Source organism: Canis lupus, chromosome 3 (assembly GCF_048164855.1).
Source record: "Canis lupus baileyi chromosome 3, mCanLup2.hap1, whole genome shotgun sequence".
In the NCBI taxonomy this organism is placed as follows: Eukaryota; Metazoa; Chordata; class Mammalia; order Carnivora; family Canidae; genus Canis; species Canis lupus.
Window position 1 is genome coordinate 88,305,942 of NC_132840.1, and position 27,889 is coordinate 88,333,830.

At 44.1% G+C, this 27,889-nt stretch overlaps 1 protein-coding gene across 8 annotated transcripts in view; it reads left to right on the forward strand.

The window, feature by feature from the left end:
* LOC140631273 (beta-galactosidase-1-like protein 2) overlaps positions 1–23,606 on the forward strand; it is a 58,346-nt gene extending 34,740 nt beyond the window's left edge. For 7 of the 8 annotated variants that reach the window (XM_072822785.1, XM_072822782.1, XM_072822780.1 and 4 more), the window contains 12 exons: positions 8,383–8,467; positions 8,978–9,115; positions 9,632–9,712; positions 10,364–10,470; positions 17,203–17,349; positions 19,486–19,557; positions 20,034–20,121; positions 20,984–21,071; positions 21,442–21,553; positions 22,215–22,331; positions 22,443–22,506; positions 23,210–23,606. In XM_072822785.1, coding sequence (XP_072678886.1) covers positions 8,383–8,467; positions 8,978–9,115; positions 9,632–9,712; positions 10,364–10,470; positions 17,203–17,349; positions 19,486–19,557; positions 20,034–20,121; positions 20,984–21,071; positions 21,442–21,553; positions 22,215–22,331; positions 22,443–22,506; positions 23,210–23,217 — 1,107 coding nt within the window. In that variant the 3' untranslated portion in view covers positions 23,218–23,606. The remainder of the gene's footprint in view (positions 1–8,382; positions 8,468–8,977; positions 9,116–9,631; positions 9,713–10,363; positions 10,471–17,202; positions 17,350–19,485; positions 19,558–20,033; positions 20,122–20,983; positions 21,072–21,441; positions 21,554–22,214; positions 22,332–22,442; positions 22,507–23,209) is intronic. The other variant, XM_072822779.1, reaches the window with a different exon arrangement.
* The last annotated feature ends 4,283 nt before the right edge of the window (positions 23,607–27,889 follow it).

A 27,889-nucleotide genomic window follows, 5' to 3' on the forward strand; every position in this document is an offset into this window, starting at 1 on the left:
TGTAATTTATTTTCAGTGCATTTCTTATGTGAGAAAGTGAACACGAGAGAAACACGATTCTTAGGACAGATGTAACCGAATATGGGGAGAAAGCAGAGCTTTTGAACACCTCGTTTGTTTTTGTGCTCTCGGTCAAAGAGCTGCTTCTCCGACTGGACAAAGTAGAGCCTACATAGTTAAAGGGGAGCAAAAGCATGAAGTGGATGAAAAGTTAGATGTTTCAACTTTAGATCAGAATGAGCACATTGTTTTGAGTGGGTCCCTCGTGCCAGGTCCTGTGCTAGGCTCTGGGTGTAGACTGGTGATCAAACAGGTGCCTTCCTTGTCCTTGTCGGGGCTCTGTCGTTGGCTCTGTTCTGCCTGGTATCTGCTATGTCACAGTAGGCTGAAGTCAACACAGAGTAATTATAAAGTCCCTGCATTAAAATTAAGAACAAAACAACAGCAACAAAGCTGAAATACCAAAATACAGACAGGAAGAGATCCATTCTGATAACAGTTTATATGAAAGACACTTAGGATGCTATCGGTGGCAGCCTTCACGTAAGTCAAATCTGTGGCATCTACTGCCAATAGTTTTGAAAGCTTGAATTTTATTACTATGAGTGACATTACAACATTTCTTCATACTGGTAGGAGCATGTTTGAAATATTTGTTTTTCTACTCAGAACGTTGTGCCTTAGGAGATATTTTACTGAAGTGGAATGCTTCCAGGAAATATAAATCAGGATTTCTCTAAAAATAAATGGAAGGAACTGAGAGTGTAGTTTGGAGTGAAAGTGTTTGGAGGGACACAGGAGACTCCTGAACTCCCAGACGTCCAGCCACCCGTAAGCAATTCTCTCTGAAACAGGTCCAGAAACTAGCTGAGTGACTATACGTACTGTGAGAATGAGAAAATACCCACATCAAAATAGGTGAGAAAGGCTAGACACATTCTCACCATAAACCTCACCCCCATACAGTGCCACAGTCGAGAGGGAATCCCTAACCCCTAGCTACTCCCTGAGGAGTGAAAGACTGGGACCACACATCGAGCACCCCAACTTTCAAGACTTCCATTGGAGGTGTGGGCTTCCAAACACCTAGCTCTGAAAGCTGTGCCATGAGACCCACAAGACTATAAGAAAAGAAGCAGTTGTGGTCTCGTGAGCACTAATCATGATTGACCCCCACCCCCACCCGTCAGGGCTTAGCACAGAGGGAAAGGCAAAATCATCCGTCTTCCAGTCAGTCCCTGAAGAGGTACATCTGCATACTTTAAAAGTTGCTGCCTGAAGGCCAGCCTTCTAATTTCGCGGGCCACTAAAGGCCGGCTGCAGTCTTCCCAGTCCTGGAAAGCTGGCAGACACTTCTCGCACCTTCTTTTCAGTTCACTCCAGTCATAAAATCAAGTCCCCAGAATCTCCGTGGAAGGAGCTTGTGAACACATCTGGGACCTAGCTTTTGCAGCAGTGACCTGAGGAACAGGCTGCTGGATCACCTGGTTCTAGTAGCCAGTGGGGCCTGTGCTCATGGGTACTGCAGCAACAGACCAAACAAAAAGTCCTTAACAAGCACAGAAGCACCTCCTGCCCACACTGTGGCTGTGTATACCTGGGCCCAGAACAGAGGAACAAGCTACAATGTGCCCATCGCCCTGTGTGTCCCTGGAAGGAGCTTGCTGATTGTCATCTTCTCCTTTGGAACATGGTCAGTTCTTGGCACACACTCAACTACTGCGAGCCATTAAAATACAAAAAGATTGGGATCCCTGGGTGGCGCAGCGGTTTAGCGCCTGCCTTTGGACCAGGGCGCGATCCTGGAGACCCAGGATTGAATCCCACGTCAGGCTCCTGGCATGGAGCCTGCTTTTCCCTCTGCCTATGTCTCTGCCTCTCTCTCTCTCTCTCTGTGTGTGTGACTATCATAAATAAATAAAAAATTTAAAAAAATACAAAAAGATTGCTTGGACAACCACACAAGTTTGAGAGGCAGCCAGGAACTTAGGTTGGGCTGATCTCCTACGTGAGATCATTCTGTCAAGGGGGTGAGAGAATGCTATTTTATCTAAGCACAGAAAGTGACAGAGTCAAAGAAAATGAAAGAAACAGAAGAATAAGCTCCAAACAGAAGAAGAAACTCCAGAAATAGATCTTAATGAAATGTAAATAAGTGTTTGCCTTATAGAGTTCGAAATAATCATCATAGCGATACTTACTGTGGTCAAGAGGGCAATGCATGTGCAAAGTGAGAACTTTCAGCAAAGTTCCAAACAAATCATAGAGCTGAAGAATACAATACTGAACTGAAAGAGTCAATAGAGAGGCTCAATAGAGACTCGATGAAGTGAAAAAAATGGATCTGCAAACTCGAAGACAGGGCAGTAGAATTCATCCAATCTTAAGAGAAAGAGAAAAAAGAATGAAAAGTGTGCTGAAAGCATAGGGGATTTATGGACATCTGGGCTCTTGCCATAGTTTGGCTATTCTGGAGATTGCTGCTATGAACATCGGGGTGCAGGTGCCCCTGCAAATCAGTATGTTTGTTTCCTTTGGATAAATCCCCAGTAGTGCAATTGCTGGGTCATAGGGCAGCTCTATTTTTAAAATTTGAGGATCCTCCACAGTTTCCCAGCGTGGCTGCACCAGTTCACATTCCCACCAACAGTGCAAGAGGGTTCCCCTTTCTCCACATCCTCTCCAACATCTGTTGTTTCCTGAGTAGTTAATTTTAGCCATTCTGACAGGTGTCAGGTGGGATCTCATCGTGCTTTTGACTTATATTTCCCTAATGATGAGGGATGTCAAGCCATGTGTCTGTTGGCTATTTGTAGATCTTCCTTGGAAAAAGGTTTGCGATAATTTGTTCAAATAAACCTTTTGTCCCTCTCTTGCCCTCTTCATCTTCTGGGGCCCAATTATCTGGATATTATTTTGCTTTTATGGAATTGCTGAGTTCTGAAAGTCTCCTTTCACGATATAGGAGTTGTCTTTTTTCTTTTCAGCTTCCTTATTTTCCATCATTTTGTCTTTAATTATCAGTGACTCTTTCTTCTGCCTCATTTATCCTCGCTGTTAACCCCTCGATTTGTGACTGCATCTCAGTAATGGCATTTTAAATTTTGGCCTGATTAGATTTTACTTATTTATTTATTTATTTATTTATTTATTTATTTATTTATTATTATTTATTTTTATTTTAATTTTTATTTATTTATTTTTTTATCCCCAGCAGTGCAATTGCTGGGTCTTATTAGATTTTAGTTCTTTTATTTCTATAGTAAAAGATTCTCTAGTGTCTTCTATGCTTTTTTTCAAGCCCGGCTAATATCTTTATAATCATTGTTTTAAATTGTAGTTCTGGGATGCCTGGGTGGCTCAGTGGTTGAGCATCTGTTTTTGGCTCAGCTTGTGATCTCGGGGTCCTGGGATCGAGTCCTACATTGGCTTCCCCGCAGGGAGCCTGCTTCTCCCTCTGCCTGTGTCTCTGCCTCTCTCCCTGTGTCTCTCATGAATAAATAATAAAATCTTAAAACAAAAACTATAGTTCAGACATTTTACTTATATCCATATTGATTAAATCCCTGATGCCAAGTATTACCTACTGTTCTTTCTTTTGGGGCAAATTTCTTGGTCTAATTATTGTTTCCAGAAGGGAAAAGAGGAATGAAAAAAAAAGAAAAGAAAAAAAAAAACAGTAAAAACAGTGATAAGAACAACAACAACAAAAACTTCAGGAGGTGTTTCTGGTACATGCTGTGTACACTCTGCTCTTGTCTTTTGGCTACTCTTTCCACTGGTCCTTCCACCACAGAACTCTTCCTTGCTTATAGTGGTTGTAGTGAGGAGTGTTTGGACCTTTAGGTAGGTGTCCTTTTGTTTGTCGAGATAAGCCTGCAAAAGAGAGAAAGAAAAGAAGAAAAAACACAAAGACAAACAAAAATCAAACAAAAAAGACTGGTCCGAGACAAGAGAAAAGGAAATGGAACAAAAATGCAAACAAAGAGATAAACAATAAGCTATAAATAAGCCTGATTCTTTTTTTTAAATATTTATTTATTTATTTATTTATTTATTTATTTATTTATTTATTTATTTATGATAGACAGAGGGAGAGAGAGAGAGAGAGGCAAAGAGGCAGAGACACAGGAGGAGGGAGAAGCAGGCTCCATGCCGGGAGCCCGACGTGGGACTCAGTCCCGGGACTCCAGGATCACGCCCTGGGCCAAAGGCAGGCACTAAACCGCTGAGCCACCCAGGGATCCCCAATAAGCCTGATTCTTAAAAAGAAAAAAGGAAGAAAGAGAAGGGAAAGGAAAAGAGAGAGAGAGAGAACAGGAGCCTGACCTGAAAAATAAGAGAAGGAAACAAATGGACCAACAAATGAACAATAGATTATAAACATTGATACAAAAATATAATAGTAAAGAGAAATATATATATATTTATATATTTATAAAATAAAGGGTAAAGAATAAAAAAATTAAGAAATGTAAAAAAATTTTTTTCAATTTTTTAAAAATTAAGAAAACAGGACAAAAAAGAAAAAAGAAAGAAAGAAAAAGGAAGCAAGCCTGGTCCTATTTCCCTGGAAGCTGATGTTTTGGAGCTTTCTTTAATCAATAGACTTGGTAGATGTGGTGGCTTGTGCTGTTCTGAGGGAGAGGCCTGCTGGGCAGGCCCACAAGCTGGCTGGCCCTTGTGAAGATGCTCCTGCCAAGTGCAGGGGAGCAGGGTTTAGTGTAGGGGACTCCAGCCCCCACTGGGGGTGCTCTCTGACTATGCTAGTGGGGTAGAGGAGGGGGGAGTGGTGGAGGAGCAAGAGTATGGGGTCACCCTACCCTCTTGTCCCTGGGGAGCAGAACTCCAGGCCACCACTGTTCAGGAGGACCTTTTAGAAAAGCAGACAATGTCCTGTGCCCCAGGCTTTCATCAGTTCCCTGTCCTTACCCTCTCTGTGCCTGCGCCATTGGCACAGCCAGCACCACAGGTCTCCTGCATTTTATCTCTGGCTGGTGGCTGGAATTCAAAACTCCAAGTTTTAAAGTCCAGGTGAGGTGTGGGCCCACTCCTGTGCCCTAGAGGAGAGGCTCCAGGCATTCCCAGCACCATCCTGACCCCAGAAAGCTGTCGCACAGTGTACGCAGAAGCTACAGTTTATTGTAATGCTCAGCAAAAAGCTGGAACCAGGTTATTGGGCATCTGCACTCAACTCAGTCCCCTACTCCCTTCTGTTCCAGAAAAGCGGTCACAGAGGCTTGAATCTGTGGTGGCAGACAGGGAAAGTGGCGGCCAGGTTACCTGCAGTCTGCTCCTGTCTCTGCTTTCTGCTTAATTCTGCCACAGAAAAGCAGCCACTGGGTGTGCAACACAGGATTTAAGCCTACGTGACTCACAGCAAAACGTTGTTGAGGGATTTTCTGCCCTCTGCACACACCTCTGACCCTACTATTGAGCACCACTCAGTGGCTCCTGGCTTGCCTTTTGTCTTTGGAGAGGGAAAATACGTTCTTCCAAATGGCCTCTGGGAAGGAGAGTGATCTCCCTGTGCAACCCTGGGCATCTCTTCTTTGTGGCTTATTGTGCGGTCCTGACCCTCTGGGCTCTTTCCCATTTTCTTCCTCTTCCTGACTTTGCTCTGTGCAAAGAGTCCTCTTCCCTTTGTGGTCACACAGCTGTCCTCTTCCCAATCCAAACTTCACATCTGCCACGTTCTCTCCCTCCAACTGTGCAGAGTGTTTCCTTAATTGTCACATCTTCTTTTTAGGTGTTCCAAATAGTTGAACATTGATCTGGCTGTTTTTGAAGGAGGAGGCAAGTTCAGGATGCCCCTACTACCCTACCATCTTACATCTGCCCCCTCCTTATGGCTATCAGATTTTTGAGCCGAAATCTTATAGGCTAGAAGGAAGTGGGATGGTATATTCAAAGTGCTAAAAGATAAAAACTGCCAACCCAGAATACCCTACCCAGCAAAAGTGTCCTTCAGAATAGAAGGGGAAGTGGACTTTGCCAGACAGACAAAGCTAAAGGAGTTCGGGGCATCTAAGTGGTGCAGTTAGGCATCTGCCTTCACCTCAGGTCATGATCCCAGTGTCTTGGGTTTGAGCCCTGTGGTGGCTTCTTGCTCAGCAGGGAGCCTGTTTCTCCCTCTCCCTCTGCCTGCCATTCCTTCTGCTTGTGCTAAATAAATAAATAAATAAATAAATAAATAAATAAATAAATTTATTGGAAAGCTAAAAAATTTCATCACAACAGACTAGCTTCACAAAAAATGTTGAAAGAAGATAAGCTGAAAGAAACAGTAAGCTAATTAGTAACAGGAAAAGCTAATTTGTAACAGGAAGACATATGAAAGTATAAAACTCACTGGTGAAGGTAAATGTATGGTTAAATTTAGAACACTCTAATGTCCTAGTAGGTAAATCAGTTTTAACTCTAGTATGAAGTTTAAAAGACAAAGGTATTAAAAATAATTGTCACTACAATAATTTTTTAATGATACACAAGGTAAAATTATAAATTGTGACATCAGAAATATAAAATGTAAGGATAGGGTTAAAAATGTAGAGTATGTGTTTGAAGTTAACCAACCTGTTACTAGTAGAATAGGTTGCTATCAATATGGGATGTTTTATGTAAGCCTCATGGTAACCAGAAAACAAAATCCTGTGGTAGATATACAAAAGTTAAAGAAAGGAATCAAAACATACCAATACAGAAAAATCACCAAACCACAAAGGAACACATTAAGAGAGGAACAACAAGGAAGGAATTACAAACAACCAGAAAAGCATTAACATAATACCTACCAATATTACACTAAATGTAAAATGGACTAAATCCTCTAATCAAAAGACATAGAATGGCTAAATAGTTTTTTTTTTTTTTTTAAGATTTTATTTATTCATGAGATACACAGAGGGTGAGAGAGGCAGAGACAGGCAGAGGGAGAAGCAGGCTCCATGCGGGGAGCCTGATGTGGGACTCGATCCTGGGTCTCCAGGATCAGGCCCTGGGTCGAAGGCAGGTGCTAAACCGCTGCGCCACCCAGGGATCCCCACTAAATAGGTTAAAAAAAAAAAAAAGAACCAACCATCTGTTGGCAACAAGAAACTCACGTCAGCCTTGAGGACACACACAGACTGAAATCAAAGGATGGAAAAAGATATTCCATGAAGATAGAAGCCAAAACAAATCAGATCGGTAGCTATACTTATATCAGATAAAATACACTAAGACAAACTGTATCAACAGTCAGGAGATAACAAATGCTGGCAAGGATGTGGAGAAAAGAAAACCCTTGTATACTGTTGGTGGAGACGTAAACTGGTAAAAACCATTATGGAAAACACTGTAGAGGTTCATAAATTAAAAATAGAACTGCCGTATGATTTAGAAGTCTTGCTTCTGGGTATGTATGCAAAGGGAATGAAATAATTATCCTGAAGAGAGATCTGTACTTCTATGTTCATAGCCACATTATTTATAATAGCCAAGGTATGGAGACAGCCTAAGTGTGTGATAATGGATAAATACATAAAGAAAATGTGATTTTTATAAGTTTATGTATTTCGATGATGTATATGTCCATAAATGTGATTGTTTTATTTGTATATGTAGTATTCCATAGTGTGTGTGTGTGTGTGTGTGTGTGTGTGTACATAATGAAATCTTGCCATTTGCAACACTATGGGTAGATCTAGGGGGTATAATGCTAAGTGAAATAAGTCAGAGAAGGACAAATACCATATGATGTCTCTCAGGTGGAGTTTAAGAAACAAAATAAATGAACAAACAAAAAAAGAGATCAAGAACGGACTCTTAAAGACCAGTATGTTAAACCTATAGTTGCCAGGGGGGAGGTGACGGAGGTTGGGTGAAATAGGTGAAGGGAATTAAGCACACAGGATGAGCAGTGAGAAATCTATGGAATTTTTGATCATTATATTGTACACCTGAAACTAATAGAACATTTAATTATACTTTAATAAAAACAAAACACAATTATGGGAATTGAGAATTCTTATTTAATGGGATTTAACATTTTTAGTATTTGTTTGTTGATCATTTTTAGTGCTTCTCCTGGGCCAGGCAATTTTTACTAGGCCTCTAATCTGGTCCCTGAAGGGAATGAAGAGATCCTTTGTTCCAGAAAGGGATATGTTGCTTTGGTAATTGATTTTACCAAAGCCTGAGGGAGAAGTCCATTGAAACCCCAAGAGGACCAGGGAAATGCCCTGAGAAAAGAGAGTAGAACTCAGGGTGTGTGAGCCGTGGGGGGATGCTCTGAGTCGTAAAGGGAGTTTGTGAGGACTGGGCCTCGCAGGTCCCTACTAAGCAGTTCAAGGCTTTTAAACTGTAGCAGACTTGACTAAATGGACACTTCATTTTTCTCAGGGTCGGAGCCCCATACTGATGATGGTGTACACAGCAAGATCTTTGGATGGATGGGGCACTGCCCCCCATTTTGCAGATTCACATAGTGAGTACTTCTTAGGTCCTTTCTCAGGAGAATAGAGACACAGATGGCACTGGTCTGCACTTGAGATTCAGGGCACAAGGCTGAAGCTCCCCCGCCCCGGGGTCATTGGGTCATTGTAATTGCAATGGAAATTTGAGCAGTGTTTCCACTCTGATTGTATTAAAGTGATTACGTTGTTCTGACAGGGTAATTCAATGAAAGTGCGTTGGGTGGAAGTCGAGTGTTCCCTGGTCCCAGATTAGCTTCCATGTCCTTCCAGGAGAGTTGACAAATACTATTAAAATGTGTTTTGAAGGTAAATATTCCCAACACCATGATTTTAGTTACTCACTGTGAGAAGCTACTAAGTACTTCAGGGACACTGAAGTACTTAGACATATATTTACCTAAGACTAAGATGCATAAACAAATGTGTGATACGTGCAGTTTGAACAGCCCACAAAGGGCTATTAATGTTCCCAAATTTTAACTTTCTCTCCCATTTATCCTTTTCCTCCTACCTACGTGCAGTGTTAAAGAAAGAGGTACGTGAAATGTTCAATGCTAGTTTCTCCCTCAACTTCTATATGTTCCATGGTGGCACCAACTTCGGCTTCATGGGTGGATCTGCATCTTTGGATAATTACCTCCCTATGATCACGAGCTATGGCAAGTACTTGTGCCCCGCAGCTATCTCCAACCTAGGCCACCCCACCGTTTGAGATTGGAGCCTCTTCGGGTGGGTCTCTGGGAGCAATCTCCGGGACTGGAGCAGGGAGGGAGGAAAGGAGTAAGGGAAGGAGGGAAGAAGGGAGAGAGGGAAGGAAGGTGGGAAGGAAGGGAAGGGAAGGGAAGGGAAGAAGAGAAGGGAAGGGAAGGAAGTTTAATTAGAAATTAAATAAAAAAAGAGAAACCACTGGATTGGAGTAGCCTTGGGCTCTCAGCCGGACTTACTCAATATCCAGGGACTGGGGTTATTGGCCTTCAGGTGAAAGCCCTGGGAGGTATGGCAGGTGTCTCCTGGTTTGGACTAATTGGGACACGGTATTTTCTTATCTAATGCCAAAAATTTTCCTTGCAAAGCTGTTTTAAGGATCTTTTTGCTTTGTACTGAGCTCTCATGTCTTCCTTTGCTGCAGTTGGAACTTTCTTAGGGAAAATGACAGATTTCTTTATATTTTTCAGACTACGGGGCACTGCTGACAGAGAACGGAGAATATACTCCTGAGTACTTCTCGTATCAAGACTTTTTTAGCTTTTCTTTGGGTACCTACAGCAACCTCTCTGAATAATAACTCAGCCTCTCAACTGGTCTGTTATCCTGTGAAGAGGGGATTGATGGAATGGATAAGGATGGACTTTTGGGGAGATATCCAGTTTATTCCAGTTTATTTTACCATTAGGCCATGGGGGTTCACATATGCACAGAATACAGGACTCAGCCTCTAGTTACTCAGCATCTAGGGCCATGTTGCTTACTTGGCTGTGCATCGGAATCCTCTCTGGAACTTGTAGGGCCCATCCCAGCACTGTTATTTATTTATTTAGTTTTTCCGGCACTGTTAGATAAGTATGTCTTGTTTGAGATGGGGAAGAAGGACAGAACCTGAGCATTCATATTTTCCCATTGGACTTTAGGAGAGTCTAACGAGCGGGCTGGGTTGAGCACTCTTGGTCCAGCTGTGGTATTGATGTGCCACGTCCTCTTCCCAGACAGCACGACATCCTGCCTCAGAGCCTATAAATATGAAAGAATCCCACTCAGTTACTGCCTACCTTACGATTCTTCCCAGAGTTGGGAAAGCAGTACTGTGACTGACTGGATCCCTCATTCATGGTGGTTTGGGGGTAGCAGAGTATGTGGTGGCCTTGAATGGGGATCTCAGAATGGTCCAATCTTCTGTTTCTTAATTGCAGGAATTCCCAAGCATCCCCAACCAGATTCTATACCTAAGGCTACATATAAGTCAGTGATAACACCATACTACATTTCCCTGTGGGATGTCATGCCCTACTTGGAGGAGGTAAGCATTTTCTGGGTGTAAAAGCATGGGATAGCCTTTGGACAGACAAGGGAGGAGGGAAAATATTAGCTCAAAGAATAGGGAGTAAATTATTGGGGAAGTAAAAAGCAATTCTTAGTAGTTTTAATTTCTTCTCCTAAGTTTTGTTTGTTTGTTTTAGTGTCATTTATTTTAGGTGTAACTTTTAAGAGAAGCACATAGTTGGAATTTGGTTTTAGGTACAAAATGAAATTTATCTTTCAAAAGAGAAATTACCCTGTTAATGATCTAGAATTATATCCGACTTAAACATTGTTCCATCATTTTAATCGAGGTTTGCACAATGCTTCCTTCTTTTTGTGAATGAACTGTATTTTCTTTCCTTTAATTTCTCTATTTTATTTTATTTATTTTATTTTTTTAATTGTTTTTAATTTCTCTATTTTAGAAGCAACATTTACTATATTCAGTGCTAACTAGTGATTGCTTTTAGGGTTGTTTTTGTTTTGTTTTGGGGTTTAAAATTAGTTTCAGAGGTAGAACTTAGTGATTCATCAGTTGCATGTAACACCCCATGCTCATTATGTCACGTGCCCTCCTCAATGCCCATCAGCCAGTTACCCCAACCTCGCACCCACCTCCCCTCCAGAGACCCTGTTTGTTTCCTAGAGTTCAGTGTCTCTTATGGTTTGTCTCCCTCTCTGAATTCATCTTATTTTATTTTTTCTTCCCTTCCCTTATACTCATCTGTTTTGTTTCTTATATTCCACATATGAGTGAAATCATATAGTATTTGTCTTTCTCTAAATGACTTATTTTACTTAGCATAATACCCTCTAGTTCCATCCATGTCATTGCAAATGGCAAGATTTCATTCTTTTTGATGGCTTGGTAATATTCCATTTCAAATGTGTGTATATATATACACACACACACATACATACATACACACCACCTCTTCTTTATTTTTTTATTTTTTTATTTTTTTACCACCTTTTTTTAAATCATTCATTTGTCGATGGACATCTGAGCCCCTTCCATAGTTTGGCTATTGTAGACGTTGGGGTACAGGTGCCCCTTTGAATCACTATGTTTGTATCCTTTGGATAAATACCTAGTACTACAATTGCTGGGTGGTAGGGTAGCTCTATTTTTAACGTTTTGAGGAGAAAATAGCTACATTGTTTTCCAGGGTGGCTGCACCAGTTTGCATTCCCACCAACAATGTAAGAGGGTTCCCTTCTCCACTTCCTTGCCAACATTTGTTGTTATCGGACTTGTTAATTTTAGCCATTATGATAGATGTGAGGAGGTATCTCATTGTGGTTTTGATTTATATTTCCTTGACAATGAGTGATGTTGAACATTTTTTCATGTGTCTGTTGGCTATGTTATGTATTCTTTGGAGAAATGTCTGTTCATGTCTTCTGCCCATTTCTTGACTGGTTATTTGTGTTTTTGGGTGTTGAGTTTGATAAGTTCTTTATAGATCTTAGATACTAGCCATTTATCTGATAAGATGTTTGCAAATATCTTCTCCATTCCATAGGTTTTACAATTCAGAATAAGACACCCAGAACCAATTCAGGAATATTCAGAAAATTTAAATGTAAAGAAACAGTGTAAATGTTGCAGGATACTGGGAAAATTTCCTTTCAATAGCATAACCAAGAAGAGATCCCTCCCTTCTGAAGATGGTTAGAATGAAGATCTAGGGTAATGATCTTTAAACTTTTGGTTTAGTAGAGGGACTCTCTTCAAACTCACTGCAGTGTTCAGTACATAAAGCACGCACTGGTTAATCAGGGGTGGCGGTTCTGACTCTGTACTTGAATCCTAAGGGTCAGTCATCCTTTCTCTAGGGGGGTACATATTAGGATGGCTCACATGCCACTTCTGACTTACCTGTAGGGTTTAAAGGGACATAGTTTGAAAACCATTTGCATATAGGAAAACCTGTGTAGCCATTCACACAATACTTAGTAAACAATCTTTGGGGAACTGTATTATCAAGATGCTGTTTTGGGGGAACTTCCAGTCTAATACAGAGGAGAGGTGAGTAGAGATTAGGGGTTGTAGGTCCCATGATAGAGGAATGAAGGCAGCACAGCATTGTCAAGGGAACATAGTATTCTGTTGTGCATAAACTCTGGAGCCAAGACTGGGATTGAATCTTTGCTCCAGTATTTACCCTGGGGTGATCATTTAACCTCATTGTAAGTTTCCCTACTGGAAAATAAGGCAAATAATTGCACTTACTTCATAGGACTGTGGTGTGGATTAAGCAGCTAATATTTGAACGTGACCTGTAGTAAGTGCTGAGCATGTGCTAGCTGCTGTGTTATTATTTAGAGAGATGTTCAGCATGCTGGACAGTCACAGGATCCAATATTATATCCCAATTGAGGTGATTTTGAGATCCAAAGGATTGAATAGGAGCTTAATGAGATGAATAGTAGGGTAGAATGGGGGAGGGAAAGGAATTTGAAGCATAGTGGAAACCATTTGTAAAGACATGGAAAGAAATGCATGTTTAGGGAATTGCAAATAGGATGAATGAAAAGTGTTTGTAAAGGAGTGCCAAGTAAGGGACTGGGCACCCCACGTTGGAGCGTCTTGTGGTTTTAAATGTTTTCTTATGGAATTTTGAAGACATGAATAAGTGGCAGTGAGAAAAGTAGTGAACCCCTATGTGCTCAACATGCACCTCAACCTTATTAATATGTGGCTAAACTGTTTCATTTATATCCATATTCCTTTTCCTCTACTATTTTTAAGATTAATTTAAAGCAGATCCTAGATATCATATAATTTCAACTATAATTAAACATGTATCTGAAAAGATAAAAACTCTTTTAAAAATACAACTACAAAATCATTATCATTCTTGATGATGATGGTGATAGTAGTAATAATCCCTAAAAGTCAGTGATTTCCTGGGAAATATTTAGTAACAGGGTCTCTAGAGGGAAAAACTCTGATTAGTAGTGTTTGCCAAATCCTGTGGTGTAAATATTCCCACTATGGCTAATTTCAAGACTCTGGCATGACAATACTGCATACAGAATTAAAATACAGGGTTGGGTAGAAATGTGCGCAGTTGTCACTCATGAGCTGGTACAGACTGGCTGGAGCACCCCACCACTGAAAATCATAAAATTTCCAGTGTTCAGATTTTCCCAATTATCTCATAACATTTTTTTTGCATTGGTTTGTTAATATCAGGACCCCACTGAGGTCAGCCACACATTGCATTTAATTGATACGTGTCTTAAATCTCTTTTCATCGAAAGATGTCTTTTCTTTTTATTACATTTATTTGTTGAAGAGCAAGATTATTTGTACTATAGAATTCCCTACATTCTGGGTTTTGCTAATTAGATCCCCATGTATCTGGGAACATGTCTTTATACTCCTCACATTTTTAGTAAACTGGTCTAGATGCTTGATGAAATTTGAGTTAGGTGCTTTTTAAAAAAATTGTTTGCAAGTATACTTCATAGGTGATGCTGTTATATTTTTATGCATCATATCCCAGGCACGTAATGGCTAGTCATTTCTGTTTTCATAAGTGACCAGTGGGTTCAGGAGTAGTTAGCCCTGTCTATCCACAAACAAGTTTCCCATCAGCCTTTTACCTAATGGTTTTAGCAGTCATTGACAATTATTAACTTTATCCGATATTTCATTAAGGCTTTCAAAATAGTGTAATTCTTTTTAAAGATTTATTTATTCGAGAGAGAGAGCAAGAGAGTGGTTGAGTGAGACACAGACGGGGAAGGAAAGGGAGAAGCAGACTTCCCTCTGAGCAGAGAGCCTGATGTGGGGCTCGATCCAGGATCCTGGGATCATGACCTGGGCCCAAGGCAGATGCTTAACCAACTGAGCCACCCACGTGCCCCAAAATAATATTATTCTAATTTAGTCATTTATTCTGCATTTATACACTTGAATTCCTCTATGTAGAAAAACTTTTCTTCATGAATTATCTCGTTACCTTAATGTACAGTTTGTAAAGAAAAGTTAGGACAGAAGTTCAAGGATTTTCTCTTATCAAATAATGGATTTATTCCTGGATATCCTCCAAAAGTGGTCAGTGAGGAGATCCCTGGGTGGCTCAGTGGTTTAGCGCCCGCCTTCGGCCTAGGGTGTGATCCTGGGGTCCCGGGATCGAGTCCCGTGTCGGGCTCCTTGCATGGACCCTGCTTCTCCCTTTGCCTGTGTCTCTGCCTCTTTCTCTCTCTCTGTGTCTTTCATGAATAAATAAATTTTTTAAAAAAGTGATTGATGAAGTTATTTTGCTCTTGTTTTTATTTGATTATAAACTCACAATTTAAAATTTTTTAATTTTCAATTGAAGTATACTTGACATATAATATTATATAAGTTTCAGGTGTACAAGATTCTGATTTGAAAATGGTAGACAGTACAAAATGCTCAGCACAGTGAGTACAGTCACTGTCTGTCACCATACAAGGTTATTACAGAATTGCTGACTATATTCCCTATGCTGTACTCTTTATCCCTGTGACTTATTTATTTTATACTTGGAATTTAATACCTCTTAATGGCCTTCACCTATTTTCCTCAGGCCCTCCACCCCCTGCCATCTGGCAACCACCAATTTTTTCTCTATATTTATGAATCTGTCTCTGTTTGTTAGCTTATTTTTTTTTTCAGATTCCAGATATAAGTGAAATCACATGGTATTTGTTTTTCTCGTATTATTTCACTTAGCATAATACTCTCTAGGTCCATCTATATTGTTGTGAATGTAAGATTTTATTCTTTTTATGGCTGAGTACTATCTATCTATCCCCCACATCTTCTTTAGTCATTCGTCTGTCAGTGACTACTTATGTTGCTTCCATATCTTAACTATTGTAAGTAACTTTACAGTAAACATAGGGGTACATATATTTTTCAAAGTAGTGTTTTTGTTTCCTTCAGGTCAGTGGTGGAATTATTGGGTCATATGGTAGTTCTATTTTTAATTTTTTGATGAGCTGCTCTACTGTTTTCCACAGTGGCTGCCCCAAATTACATTTCCACTAACAGTACATGAGGGTTCCTTTTTCACCACATCCTCATCAATACGCATCCTCTGCCCATTTTTAAATTGAATTATATGTTTTTTTGATGATGATTATACAGGTTCTTTACGTATTTTGGATGTTAGGCCCTTATCAGATAGATCATTTGCGAATACTTTCTCCCAATCAGTAGGTTGCCTTCTCATTTTGTTGAGGGTTTCCTTTTCTATGCAGAAGCTTTTTAGTTTACTTTTCCTTTTGCTTCCCTTGCCTGGGGAGACAGACCCAGAGAAATATTGCTAAGGCTGATGTCCAAGAGTTTACAACCTATATTTTCTTTTAGGAGTATTATAGTTTCAGGTCTTACATTTAGGTATTTAATTAAACATTTTGAGTTTATTTTTGTGTATAGTATAAGATAATGGTCCAGGGGCGCCTGGGTGACTCAGTGGCTGAGCATCTGCCTTTGGCTCAGGTCATGATCCTGGAGTCCCTGGGATCGAGCCTGCTTCTCCCTCTGCCTATGTCTCTGCTTCTCTCTCTCTCTCTCTCTCTCTCTCTCTGTCTCATGAATAAATAAATAAAATCTTTAAAAATAAATAATAAACAAACCTTTTTGAAAACCCATTAAACATGTGTTGAACCTATTGTCGTCATTCCTTTTGATATTCCAATTGTCTCATTTCCTTTAAGTTGGCTCCTGTGTCTTGACATGAGTTCAATAGCTTTTGATACCTTCTTTGCTTTTTGATCCTCCAGGATATCTCAAGCTGTGTAGCCCCACAGATTTGGAATCATGTATTTCTCCAAGGCAGTTTGAAAGGCCATGTTTTTATGCTAAGAAATTTGAACATTTCCCTGAAAGTTGTGGGAAGCTATTTTAAAGCATGGCTTGGAAATCAGATGGACCAGCTTTGCATTTCAGAAAGATTTCTTTGGTAGCTGTATGGGGGGTAGAATAGAGTGGGACCATGCTAGAACACTGAAAATGAGTAGAAATCTACTGAAGTTGAGCTCAGATAACGGGAGTGAAGACGGGTTAGTGACTGGTTGATGGGGGATATTGGTTGACGGGAGGAAGAGGGAGAAACATTGTCTATGCTTTTTACCTTTTTGACTGAATGGTTGGTGTTGCTTTTTGGAAAGGGAAAAGAGTAGGATGGGGAAGTATGGTCAATTGGGAGGTACGGCATTGGAATCATCCTGGGATCTTTGGAAGGAGAAGTCTAACAGACAGTTAACAGATACCGAGTGCTTTAGGTCAGTGTGAGATGAGCAGATTCATGAATAGCCACAGTCAGACCTTGGATTAGGATGATTTCTCTTAGTCTGTGAAGGAACAAGAAGAGAAGACCAAGGCTAGATGGAATCTGGCACGCCCGGGATGGAGTTCCTGCGTCTAGTCCAGGCTCTAGCATGACTTGATGAGCAAGTTAGCAGATCATTCCCTTTCCTTGATTTCAGCTTTTCCATCTGAAAAAGCAAAGTACATTAGTGGGTAGCACTTGCAGAGAAACACAAAGTCGGTTTGGAAAACAGGAAAGGGCATTTGTAAGTGACACTTAAGCATGCCTATCATTACATATTCCCTTTTCATACTCCTGTCCTCAAGACTCTTGGTGCAATTCCTTTGGAGAAGCGGGCTTTGGGTGCAAGTTTCTGAAGTTTTTCTCTCTAGCCTGAACGTGCAGCCCGGTTTTTGTTCCTGTTTCTGCCGCAGCCCATCAGCTCTGTCAAGCCGATCTGCATGGAAAAGCTGTCCGTGAACCAGGGGAGTGGTCAGTCCTCTGGATACGTTCTTTATGAGACTATGATCATCTCTGGTGGCCTCCTTACCACAAAGGGTCATCTTCAAGACCGAGGTCAGGTAGGGCACAACGGATGGGCCCCGGTGGCACTCCTCTGCGAGTGGAACCCCGTGCTGTTGCTGAAGGGAGTGTCTCAGTGGTAGTCAAATATTTTCCACTTTCAAAGAATCATCAGTGTTTCTTACCCTATGTCCCTTCAGTGAAATGTTTGATCTGTAGGCTACCGAGGTGTGTAGCCATTCCCGGGGAGCCACCGGGTACCCCCGGAGCCCTTGGGAGTTGGTGGAGTTCTTTAAAGGAGACCGGGCGGAGCTTCGGAAGTGCCTGTGCGGTCTGCAGCATCCCTGCGTTCACACGTCCCCTTCCAGTGGGCTGAGCTCTCATTTAATTCTCAACCCCCCCCTCAGATGTGCAGACGGAGGAGAAGCCTCAGAGAAGGGAAATGCCTCCCTGAGGGTATTTGACTGAGAGCAGCAGAGCCAAGGGTAACGGTCACCATCCGACTCCAAGCTGGGAGCTGGCGGGTTCCTCGGGTCCCAGACAGACCCTGCTCTTGCCCCCACTGCAGCGTCCGTGTCACCTTCTTCCTGAGTTTCAGGTCCCCTGCCCGAGCCTCCAGGCCTCCTCGGCCTCCCCGGGCTGCACACCCAGGTCCCTGGTTTGCTGAACATTCCTCTTCACTTAAACACGTTCTACTCGCTTCTCACACTCATCTCCTCTAAAACCAAGCTCATTAGTTCCTAAATAGAGCTCATCTTATGCCCCTCACATCAGCTCCTGGACTTGCAGCCCCACCACCCCGGGGGGCACCGCTCCCCTCCCCTCCCTCCAGCCCTGTCCTGGGCCCTGCGTGCCCCGTGCGTGCCGCTGGGCCTCACCAGCACCTCTGGGTCTTGCCCCTGCTCTTAGGGCCCCCAAACCGAGCCCCCTGTTTCAGAGCCACCGTGCCCCTCCTCCTCGCTGCACCCCCCTCGCCGTGCCCCCAGTTTCCCTCCCAAGGAAGGAAAATTCTTAGCAAGCCGGCCCCCCTGCCTGCAGCCTTCTGTTGATTTTTCCTAGTCACCTGTCGTCAGGTTGGCGACCAGCTTGGACCCTGCTGCGGATCAGGACTTGCCGCTCCCTTCTCTGCGCCTCCGTGACGTTCCATCCACAGCTCGTAGTAGCTCCCGGGGAGCGTCCTAGTAATTTCTTGGTGTTACTCTCTGAGCTCCTCAAAGGCTGGAGTTGCGCTTTAAGCTTGGTGACCCCTTGACCAAACCATTCAGTGGGTGTTCAATAAATAGAGAGTATGTAAACCTTGTAATTAGACTCTAAATAGGTTACAATGCGAATTCTGTATGGTATCAATATTTGTGTTTTTAATATCTGTGGATTTCAATTTTTATAGTTTCCTGGTCAAATTTCATTTGAAAATTATAACCTGACTCAAATAACCTAAGGGGCAAATTTGTATCCTTCTGTGGCCCTGCATGGCTATACCTGATATAATAGGTAACAGAATAGGGAAGGATTTACATCCAAGTTATTCTTAAAATGGGAAATAGAGATGCCCTGTGGCTCAGCGGTTGAGCATCTGCCTTGGGCCCAGGCCATGACCCTGGGGTCCCCGGATCGAGTCCCATGTCGGGTTCCCTGCATGGAGCCTGCTTCTCCCTCTGCCCCTCTCTCTGTGTCTCTGTGTCTCTCGTGAATAAATAAATGAAATCTTTAAAAGAGAGAGAGAAATAACGGTGGTAGCAGACTCTTCAGAGAAGAGCCAGGAGAAACCTGGAAGATTGGATCCATTATGGAAGTGAACCCATGCGGGCGAGGCAGACAGATGCCTCCCGTGCCTGGAGCCCCGTCTTCCCTACGGCCGTCACTTCTTTCACAATATCCATCCCTTACCTACCTTCCTTTGTCCTCATTCCCTGCAGGTCTCTTCAATTATTCTTTCCCTTCTTGCCCTGTGGTGCAGCCAGGCCCAGATTTGGTATATTTGGCATCAGGACGTCCTTCTCTGAACTTTGCCTCCTACATCTCGTGACTGTACTGCTTTGAATGTGTTGTGTCTTTGTGGACGCATAGTCAGCTCGTAATATTCCGGGAGACAGAGTTAATCATTCCCCTGAACCTGCCATTTCTTTGCTTTCCCAAGGACCATTTTATCCCTTTCCTTCTGAGGACCTAATGGCACACTCCTCTTTCTTTGGCAGGTGTTTGTGGATGACATTTATATAGGAATCCTGGACCATTCCACTAATCATCTGACCATTCCCACAAAAATGGTATATGATCCAGGGTTAACGAACTAATACCCCAGCGCCCAGGTTCAATTGTAAGCGGGGCCTGGCCCTGTGATAGCTTATTTTCTCCTCCGCTGTTCTTTGGAATGTTCCTTGCATGAGAACCCAACAGGGGTGCAGGAGAGCCGTTTCTAAAGTATAGGTGTATATGCTTTGGGTGAGCAGAACTCCAACGTGTTGGATATTTGCTGCTCAGAAAACTCTGAGCAGGTTGGTCACCAGCCTCAGTAATGTCTTGTGAAATGTTCGAGTGACTTTTCTAAGAGGCCTAGTAAGGGGGTGGGGGTGAGGGTGGGGTGAGTAGGAAGAGCAGGAGCCCAAGGGTTTACCTGGCCCGAGCTGGAGGCCTGCTGTCTGTCAGTCACCCTGACCACAACCTCATCAGAGTGCAGAGGAGACTTAAGAGGTCTGCAGAAAAGTCCCAGCGTTACCCACTCTGGCGGGTCTGTCTTGGACAGGTCTACAAGAATAACCCAACGCTGCGGATCCTGGTGGAGAATCAAGGCCGCCTTGCCTATGGGCAGAACATCAACAAGGAGAGAAAAGGTGGGATCCCTGGGTGGCTCAGCAGTTTAGTGCTGCCTTCGGCCCGGGGCGTGATCCTGGGGTCCCGGGATCGAGTCCCACGTCGGGCTCCCCGCATGGAGCCTGCTTCTCCCTCTGCCTGGGCCTCTGCCTCTCTCTCTCTCTCTCTGTGCTTCTCGTGAATAAATAAATAAAATCTTAAAAAAAAAAAAAAAGGAGAGAAAAGGTGGGCTCCCTTTCTTCCAAGGGTGGAGAAGCTTGAGACCTCGAGGCACTGAATTCCTGTTGCTCCTAACCAGGCTGCAGACAGTCATGGCCCGGTCCATGGCTTGGCAGACAGCAGGGTCCCTTGGCGAGCGAGACAGCTGTATGTAGAGACTATGAGGAAGTCTTGCTTTGATGGGAAAGGATGATGGTGCCTTCCCTCAAGGGTGTTCTCTAATTTCCAAGGCAGAGCACTGCCTTTCTCTTCCAGGGGGTTTGAAGAAAGCTGCAGGAGAAGCTGGTTAGAATCCCTCCCTGGGAACTTTGATTTTTCCTTCTCTGGAGCTCAGTGCCTGCATCCTGGGCTCCCCCGGGCTCCTGGGCACAGAGTCACTCATACCTTCCCTCCGCTGTTCCAAGTGTTCTGACTGCTGTGCGGGCCGCACCCGGCAGGAAGTGTGGTGACTTCTGCATGGTTAACAGGGGACGTGCCGGCCCACTCGAAGGGTGCATGCGGGTAGCAGATGGAGGACCTTATGGAAGACCTTGCAGAAACCTTCCGCCCGATGAGGCCAGGAACGCATCCTCCTTCGGGGGAACCTTGGCCACAGCCTGTTGACATCTCTGCGTTCCCATCCCTGCTTGCCTTCTTCATGTTCCCTTTATTCCCCCCCTACAGGTTTAATTGGCGATATCTATCTGAACAATTCTCCTTTAAGAAAATTTAAAATCTACAGCCTGGATATGAAAACTAAATTTCTACGAAGGTGGGTGCCAGACCATTGAGTCCAGGCTCTTGATCAAAGATGGTTCCCATTTACAGATGGAAAGAAGCTCGGAGGCCACGCAGACTAACCCCCTTAGTTTTCAGATAAGAGAGGCAAGATCCGTAGTGTTGAAGGAAATAACCCCGAGTTTCGTAGTTGCTGGGACAGAGTAGGGACCATGCCCTCGTTCGTCCAGCCCCTGGCCTGCTGGTTTTGCTTTTCTTCCCTCTTGCATCGTGCCCCCTAGAGATGTGTTCCTGTGCTATCAGAGGGATGCTAGGCTTGGGCAAAAGGGGGGCTTACCTCAAAAGTCACAACTGCCACACAACGAAGGGCATGACCTTTCCACTGCTGTTTGACTCCCTCTCAGGGACCTTCCTAACATCTGGAAACCAGTCGTATTCAAACATCAGGGCCCTGCCTTCTTCCTTGGTATCCTGAGAATGGGTAATTACCCCAGAGACACTTTCATAAAAATGGAGGTTAGTGATTTTCTCCCCTGCCCATCCTTCCCGCCCCCATCCCCAAAGGATATTTGAGAAAAAGCTCCTTGGTGCATGGGCCTGTCCTGTGAAAGGAAATGTAAGGTCTCTGGGACACGAACCACTGCGCAGCCGTCTGGAGGCCACCCCTTCCCCGGTGTTGACAAGGGTGAGAGGTGGAAACTTAACAACTGTGACAGAGACCTTAGTTTGTTTTAGTGGGGACAACCGTAGACTGCAGCGCGTGAGGAATGTAGTAAGTGTGACCCCCCTGCCCCAGACATAATCCGAGCCCTTTAGGACACACACATCCATTCTGCAGTGGGGAAGCTGAGATCCTAACGCACACGAAGTTCTGCGGGCCCAGTGTGTTTTGATGAATGCCTGATGGTCCGTGGAAATAACCCTACCCTGGCTTGGGACAGATAAAGGGAGGGGAGTTAGAAGTCAGTGTCGCCCTTCTAGAGGCCGAGGTATTGAGCCCACCCCAGGCCAGGGGCAATAGCATAGAACTGTCCAGGCGACATTCTGTTTAAGGCCATGTGTGGTAAGCCACTCCATCGGGGCGTGTCTGTGACCATGATCCGGTGTGGTGATGGAGGGCGTGCGTGTGAGCCCGAGGGTCATTATATCTAGAATCCTCCATTCCAAACTTTTTAAGGGCTGGACAAAAGGTGTAATATTCATCAATGGACAAAATCTGGGACGCTACTGGAATATAGGTCCCCAGGAGACCCTCTACCTTCCAGGACCCTGGCTTCGTCCTGGATCAAATGAAGTAAGCTCCGCCACTACACCCCTTTCATCCCAGTCCACCTTGTTCAGCCTTTGCCTTGCAAAGAGTCAGAACTTGAATCTCACGGCCACCTCACCTCCTTCTTCTTGACAGATTATTGTGTTTGAGGAATTTAAGCCCGGCCTGCAGATCCACTTCACAAATATGTCTCATCTAGGTATGGTTCCCTGGAGGGCAAATTGCAGCATATGAGACCATCCTTCTGGGTCTTTCTAGCTGAGCTGGAGATAAAGAAGATAGAACGTACTGTCTCCCGGTAACCTGAGCCCACCTCCACTGCCTTTGCATGGTGGCCAGGTTTTCTCGTATACCCGACACAGCCCTACTCCTCACCTCCCATTTCCAAATGACTCAACCTAGCTCATTCCTCCAACAGACTAGCTCAGCTCCCTGGGCCTCCCTTCCTTCCAGACATTTCCACTGTGCTTTCTGGATCCCTCCCTCATTGTAAACCAAGGTCCCAGCATTTCCCACTTCTTGCCTTTTCTGAAACCCGTTTCCTGCTGCCTGACATGTGCTGTCATGTCTGATGATTCCAAGGCACTTTTTCAAGTACTGTTCCTCAGATTGCCAAAGGGAGGGACCGCATGGCCCAGTCGACACAGGTGAGAAGGTTGCAGACTCTCTGCCCCTCGTGGATACCTGGTGTCTGTACCCAGCACTGCCCCCCCACCCCCCGCCCCGATCCTTATGTTGGGAGCAGGATCCAGATGTCCCTTTGGAGAATCACTCACGTTCCCTTCATTAGAGTCTTGGTGGGACTGATAATCACGTTTCCCTTTCTCCCCACCTGCAGCTGTCCCTCCGTGCCGGGGATGGGCATGTGATGCACAGTAGGCCGATCAGACTTTCTTTTCCAGGATATTGACTCTTGAGTGGTGTGACATAACGTAGGAAATGGATTGCGATGAGTCACTTCAACGGTGGGGCTGTGAGCAACCCACCCGTCCTGACACCTCCGTTGCTGCGACTACCTTGGCTTCTCCACTCTCCCAATCCCTGCTTTGGGCTGACCACCCACTTCCTAAGTTGCCAGTATATTCCTCTTTGGGCCTGGGTCAGCTAACTTTTTCTGATGCTCCTAATGAAATCAGCCTACTCCGTGCATGCCCTTTGTCCTGTTGCTACAATAAAGGCTGCTTGACCACCAAATAAAATGCTGAAAAACTGAGATACTCAATACTTGACCCCACGAGTGTAAATTTGAAGCAAAAGTGATCTTTCAAAGATATCAAATAAAATGTAAATGTTAATGCAGTTCACTTTGTGTTTTCAATGTATTAAAAAAAAAAAAATAGGTACTTTGCCTTGGCGCTTCAGCGCTTGTTCCATACCCTTCCACTGGCGTTACCGGGGTCGGGGGAGCCTGCTTCTCTGACATTTATGGCAACCAACCGTCTGGTCAGGCGCCTCCTTATCACCGTATTATCCTTTACCCACTTCTTGGCTACCAGCTTTGGTGTCTGACGTGCAGCTGTGCTCGATTCCATGCTGTGCTCCCAGGCCCTGGGTGCTGCGAGCCGCCCGAGCCATAGTGAGAACACAGGGAGCCACTTCAGTGTCGGGGTGCACTGACTGTGGCACAGCCTGGGCAGGCAGAGGGGAGATCGGAGGCACTTCACTTTCTAGAGCTGCTGCAGATTGCAGCCCGGGATAAAGTGGCCCTGGGGCTGGCTGGCAGCTTTTGGGCAGCTTGGGAGGGTGGGACTTGGCACTACATCGGGGACTGTTGGGGAAGCTAAGCGCGGCCAAAGCAATCGCAGTCAGACCTCAGGCCAGTCACGTAAGAGGCTGCGGTCTTCCCAGGGTCAGGACCTGAGTCCACTCTTTCGTCTGCAGATGCCAGGGGCCCAGCAGCACCCATGTGGGCCAGGACTTCTGCAGCCCCAGGAGGTCACGGAACAGGATCTCCCTGCTTGGTTCTCCCTTCAGCCTCTACTCCACTGCCGCACGTCTCAGGCCAAAGCTGCCAGGGGGACACAGCAGGCGTGCAGCAGGGCTCCTTTCTGCTGTCTCTTGCTTTCCCTCCCACATCACCTGGGGAGTATCAGTGGTCCCCCAGGTTAGCCTCGGACTTCCAGGGAACATAAGCTTTCATGTGGACATCACCAGGAGGGCCTGTTAAAACATGGATTGCTGGGCTCCCTGGGTGGCTCAGCGGTTTGGCGCCTGCCTTTGGCCCAGGGCGTGATCCTGGAGAACCGGGATTGAGTCCCGCGTTGGGCTCCTGGCATGAAACCTGCTTCTCCCTCCTCCTGTGTCTCTACCTCTCTCTTTTTCTCTCTGTATCTATCATGAATAAATAAATAAATAAATCTTAAAAAAAAATAACATGGATTGCTGGGCTCCCTGCCCAGAATTTCTGGTTCAGTAGATGTGAAGTAGGGCCTGAGGATTTGCATTTCTACCGAGTTCCCAGTTGATGCCAGTATGGGACCACACTGTGAGCACCTCCGTTAGCAGAATCTCAACCCATCTCAACACTATTACTCTTCTGGGCCAGATCATTCTGGCGGAGGGCAGCCTGGTACTGCGGGGTGTTGAACAGCATCCCTGGGCTCTGGGCACTACATGCTGGTAGCACAACCCCTAGTTGGGACGGCCGGAATGTGTGCGGTGTCCCCTGGGGGCAAAATCCCTCCCGGTGAGAAATGCCACCGGGCGAACCGGGTTCTCCCAGTTGGAAGCGATGCCTTCCCCACCCCACAGGAAACCGCCAGAGTTAGGGGACTCCGGGATCAACTCTGTATGAATAAAAGGCAAAGATGACCGAATTGGGGAAATCCTCTTTCAAGACCATAGTCTGTCTATGACTCTGTTTTTCTTCTTCATAATCCTAGTTCTGAATGCTAAACAGATTATTCTTTCTTTTTTGTACTACTTTTAAAAGGAAAATGGATTCCTAGGGTAAACTGGGGTTAAAATCCTATATGGGATTGTCTGAAAAGAAAAATCCCATTACGTTTCTACAAATACTAGTCCCCTTATGTTTATAAACAAACAAGCACAATATGATGTGATGCTGTGAAAGGTACAGCTCATGACTGGTGTCTGGTCTCCATGATGCCACAGGGTCCAGCTAATGTAGACATCGTCTCTCCAAATCCATGCTATCCTACTGGAAGAAGCTTTAAGGGTGATGTAATCCCCCCCCCCCCCAACCAGATGTGTTAGTGCCTTGGGTAAAAAACCAGGTTACCTAATAGCCTAACTGCAATTTCTCTACCCAAGTGAGCTGCGGTGTAAATATTTGTCCTTCTTTAATTGTTGTGTCTTTAGAGTCGATCAGTGTTAGACACAGAGACACTCAAGCAAAATTTAGGGATTTTGAATATTTGCACCAAGAGTCAAGGATCCGGACAGACTTAAGAAAGGAGCTTAATGCTCTTGACCTGTGTAAGACAGTGGTTCTTCAGTTTGGGTGTATATCAGCTCTCCTGGGCAGCTGCTGAAAAACACAGGGGTCCAGGCTTACTGAAGCAGCATGGGGCCTATGCTTCGTAGTCTTACCGCGTTCCCCAGGTGATGCTGATAAACTGAAATTTGAGAACATTGCTTTAAGGCACTAAGGTACTAGTTCTAAACTTGGCTGCACATTGAGACCCTCTGGGGAAGTGTTATAAAAATGATGTTTAGGTCCCATCTCCAGAGGATTTGGTAGGTATGTATACCTATCAAATATACACTATCTCTGCATATCACTATACTCTGCAAGTATAGTGCAGATATTGAGTTAAAACAATATTTAATTATTAATTCACTTAAGAATAAAATCAATAAGCTCTCACTGTTTTATGAAAAAAAATTTAAAGTGTACTCTTAAAAAGTTCAGTGAGAAATATATCATTGTTTTACATCTTGGCTGGATTGGGTGATAGTTGGATTCTCAGATCGGCTTCTAGATTCAATCTGTTGTGATAGGTTGTTTTGATTGAAGCATATGAAGAAAACCCAGCCATCTGTAACTTGCAAAAGGAAGAGTATTTTAATAGCCTTACCAGGCAACTATCATGGATGTTCTTCTTTGGTATTACACCAAAATTCTACAAGAGGTAGTTTCTTAATGATTATAGAAATGTGGAATCTAAAATCACATAAACTTCTTGAGCTCAGTTACATTAAGATCCACTAGTCTAGTTGGCACGGACCTTTCACTCAAGAATGATCTAGTAACATCATGCGTTGGTTCGCTGAATTATTCCAATCTTCAAAATATTGGCACATTTCAGCATCGAATAGAAAAAACCCACAGTTGTTAATATCATCACCAACGTCACAGATGTCTTTCAAGATCTGAGGACCTGTCAAGGTACTGGTGGTGGACAACAAGTTTTCCAAAATACTAATTTTTAATTGAAAGCTTGAGTTTTTCATTAGCAGCAAATACCGTCAGTTGTTATCCTTCAAGTGACAGCTTCACTTCATTCTTTTTTCTCTCTCTTTTTTTTTTTAAGATTTTATTTATTTATTCATGAGAGACACGCAGAGAGAGGCAGAGACACGGGCAGAAGGAGAAGCAGGCTCCATGCCGGGAGCCTGACGTGGGACTCGATCCCAGGTCTCCAGGATCACGCCCTGGACCGAAGGCGGTGCTAAACCGCTGAGCCACCCAGGTTGCCCATATTCTCTCTTTTTAAATAAAAGTTTTATTGAGACATAATTTACATAACATAAAATTAATCCTTTTAAAATGTAAAATTGAGTGGCTTTTAGTATATTGAGAGTTGTGCTGCCACCACTACCATCTAACTCTAGAGCGTGTTCATAGCCACCATACCCATAGCGTCACCTCCCGTGTCCTCCTCCTCCCAGCCCCTGGCCACCACTAGTCTGCTGTCTATCTCCATGGATTTGCCTATTCTGGACGTTTCATGTAAATAGAATCCTACACTATATGGTCTTTGTGACTGATTTCTTTCACTTGTTATCATGTTTTCAAGGTTCATCCATGTTGTAGCAAGTATCAGAATTTCGTTCATGGGGGCACGTGGGTGGTGCAGTTAAGCATCTGACTTTTTTTTTTAAAGATTTTATGTATTTATTCATGAGAGACACAGAGAGAGAGAGAAAGAGAGAGAGGCAGAGACACAGGCAGAGGGAGAAGCAGGCTCCATGCAGGGAGCCCGACGCAGGACTCGATCCGGGATCTCTAGGATCACACCCTGGGCTGAAGGTGGCACTGAAGCTCTGGGCCATCCGGGGTGCCCAAAATCATTTTTTTTTAATGAATTTCATTGATTATTTTGGCTGAAGAATATTCTATTGTATGGATAGACCACATTTTGTTCATCCTTCCATCAGTTGGTAGACACTTGAGTTGTTTCCACTCTTGGGCTATTGTGAATAGTGCTGCTTTGAACACTCACGTGTGAGTTTTTTGTGTGGACACGTATTTTCATTCCTCCTGGGAGCAGCGCTGCTGGGTCATATGGTAACTCTATGTTGAACATCTTAAGGAGCCGCCAGACTCCTTACACGCTTTGTAAAGACATTTCTCCGTAGCCTCCTCGGCCCCACTCCCCACTCCCCACTCCATCCTT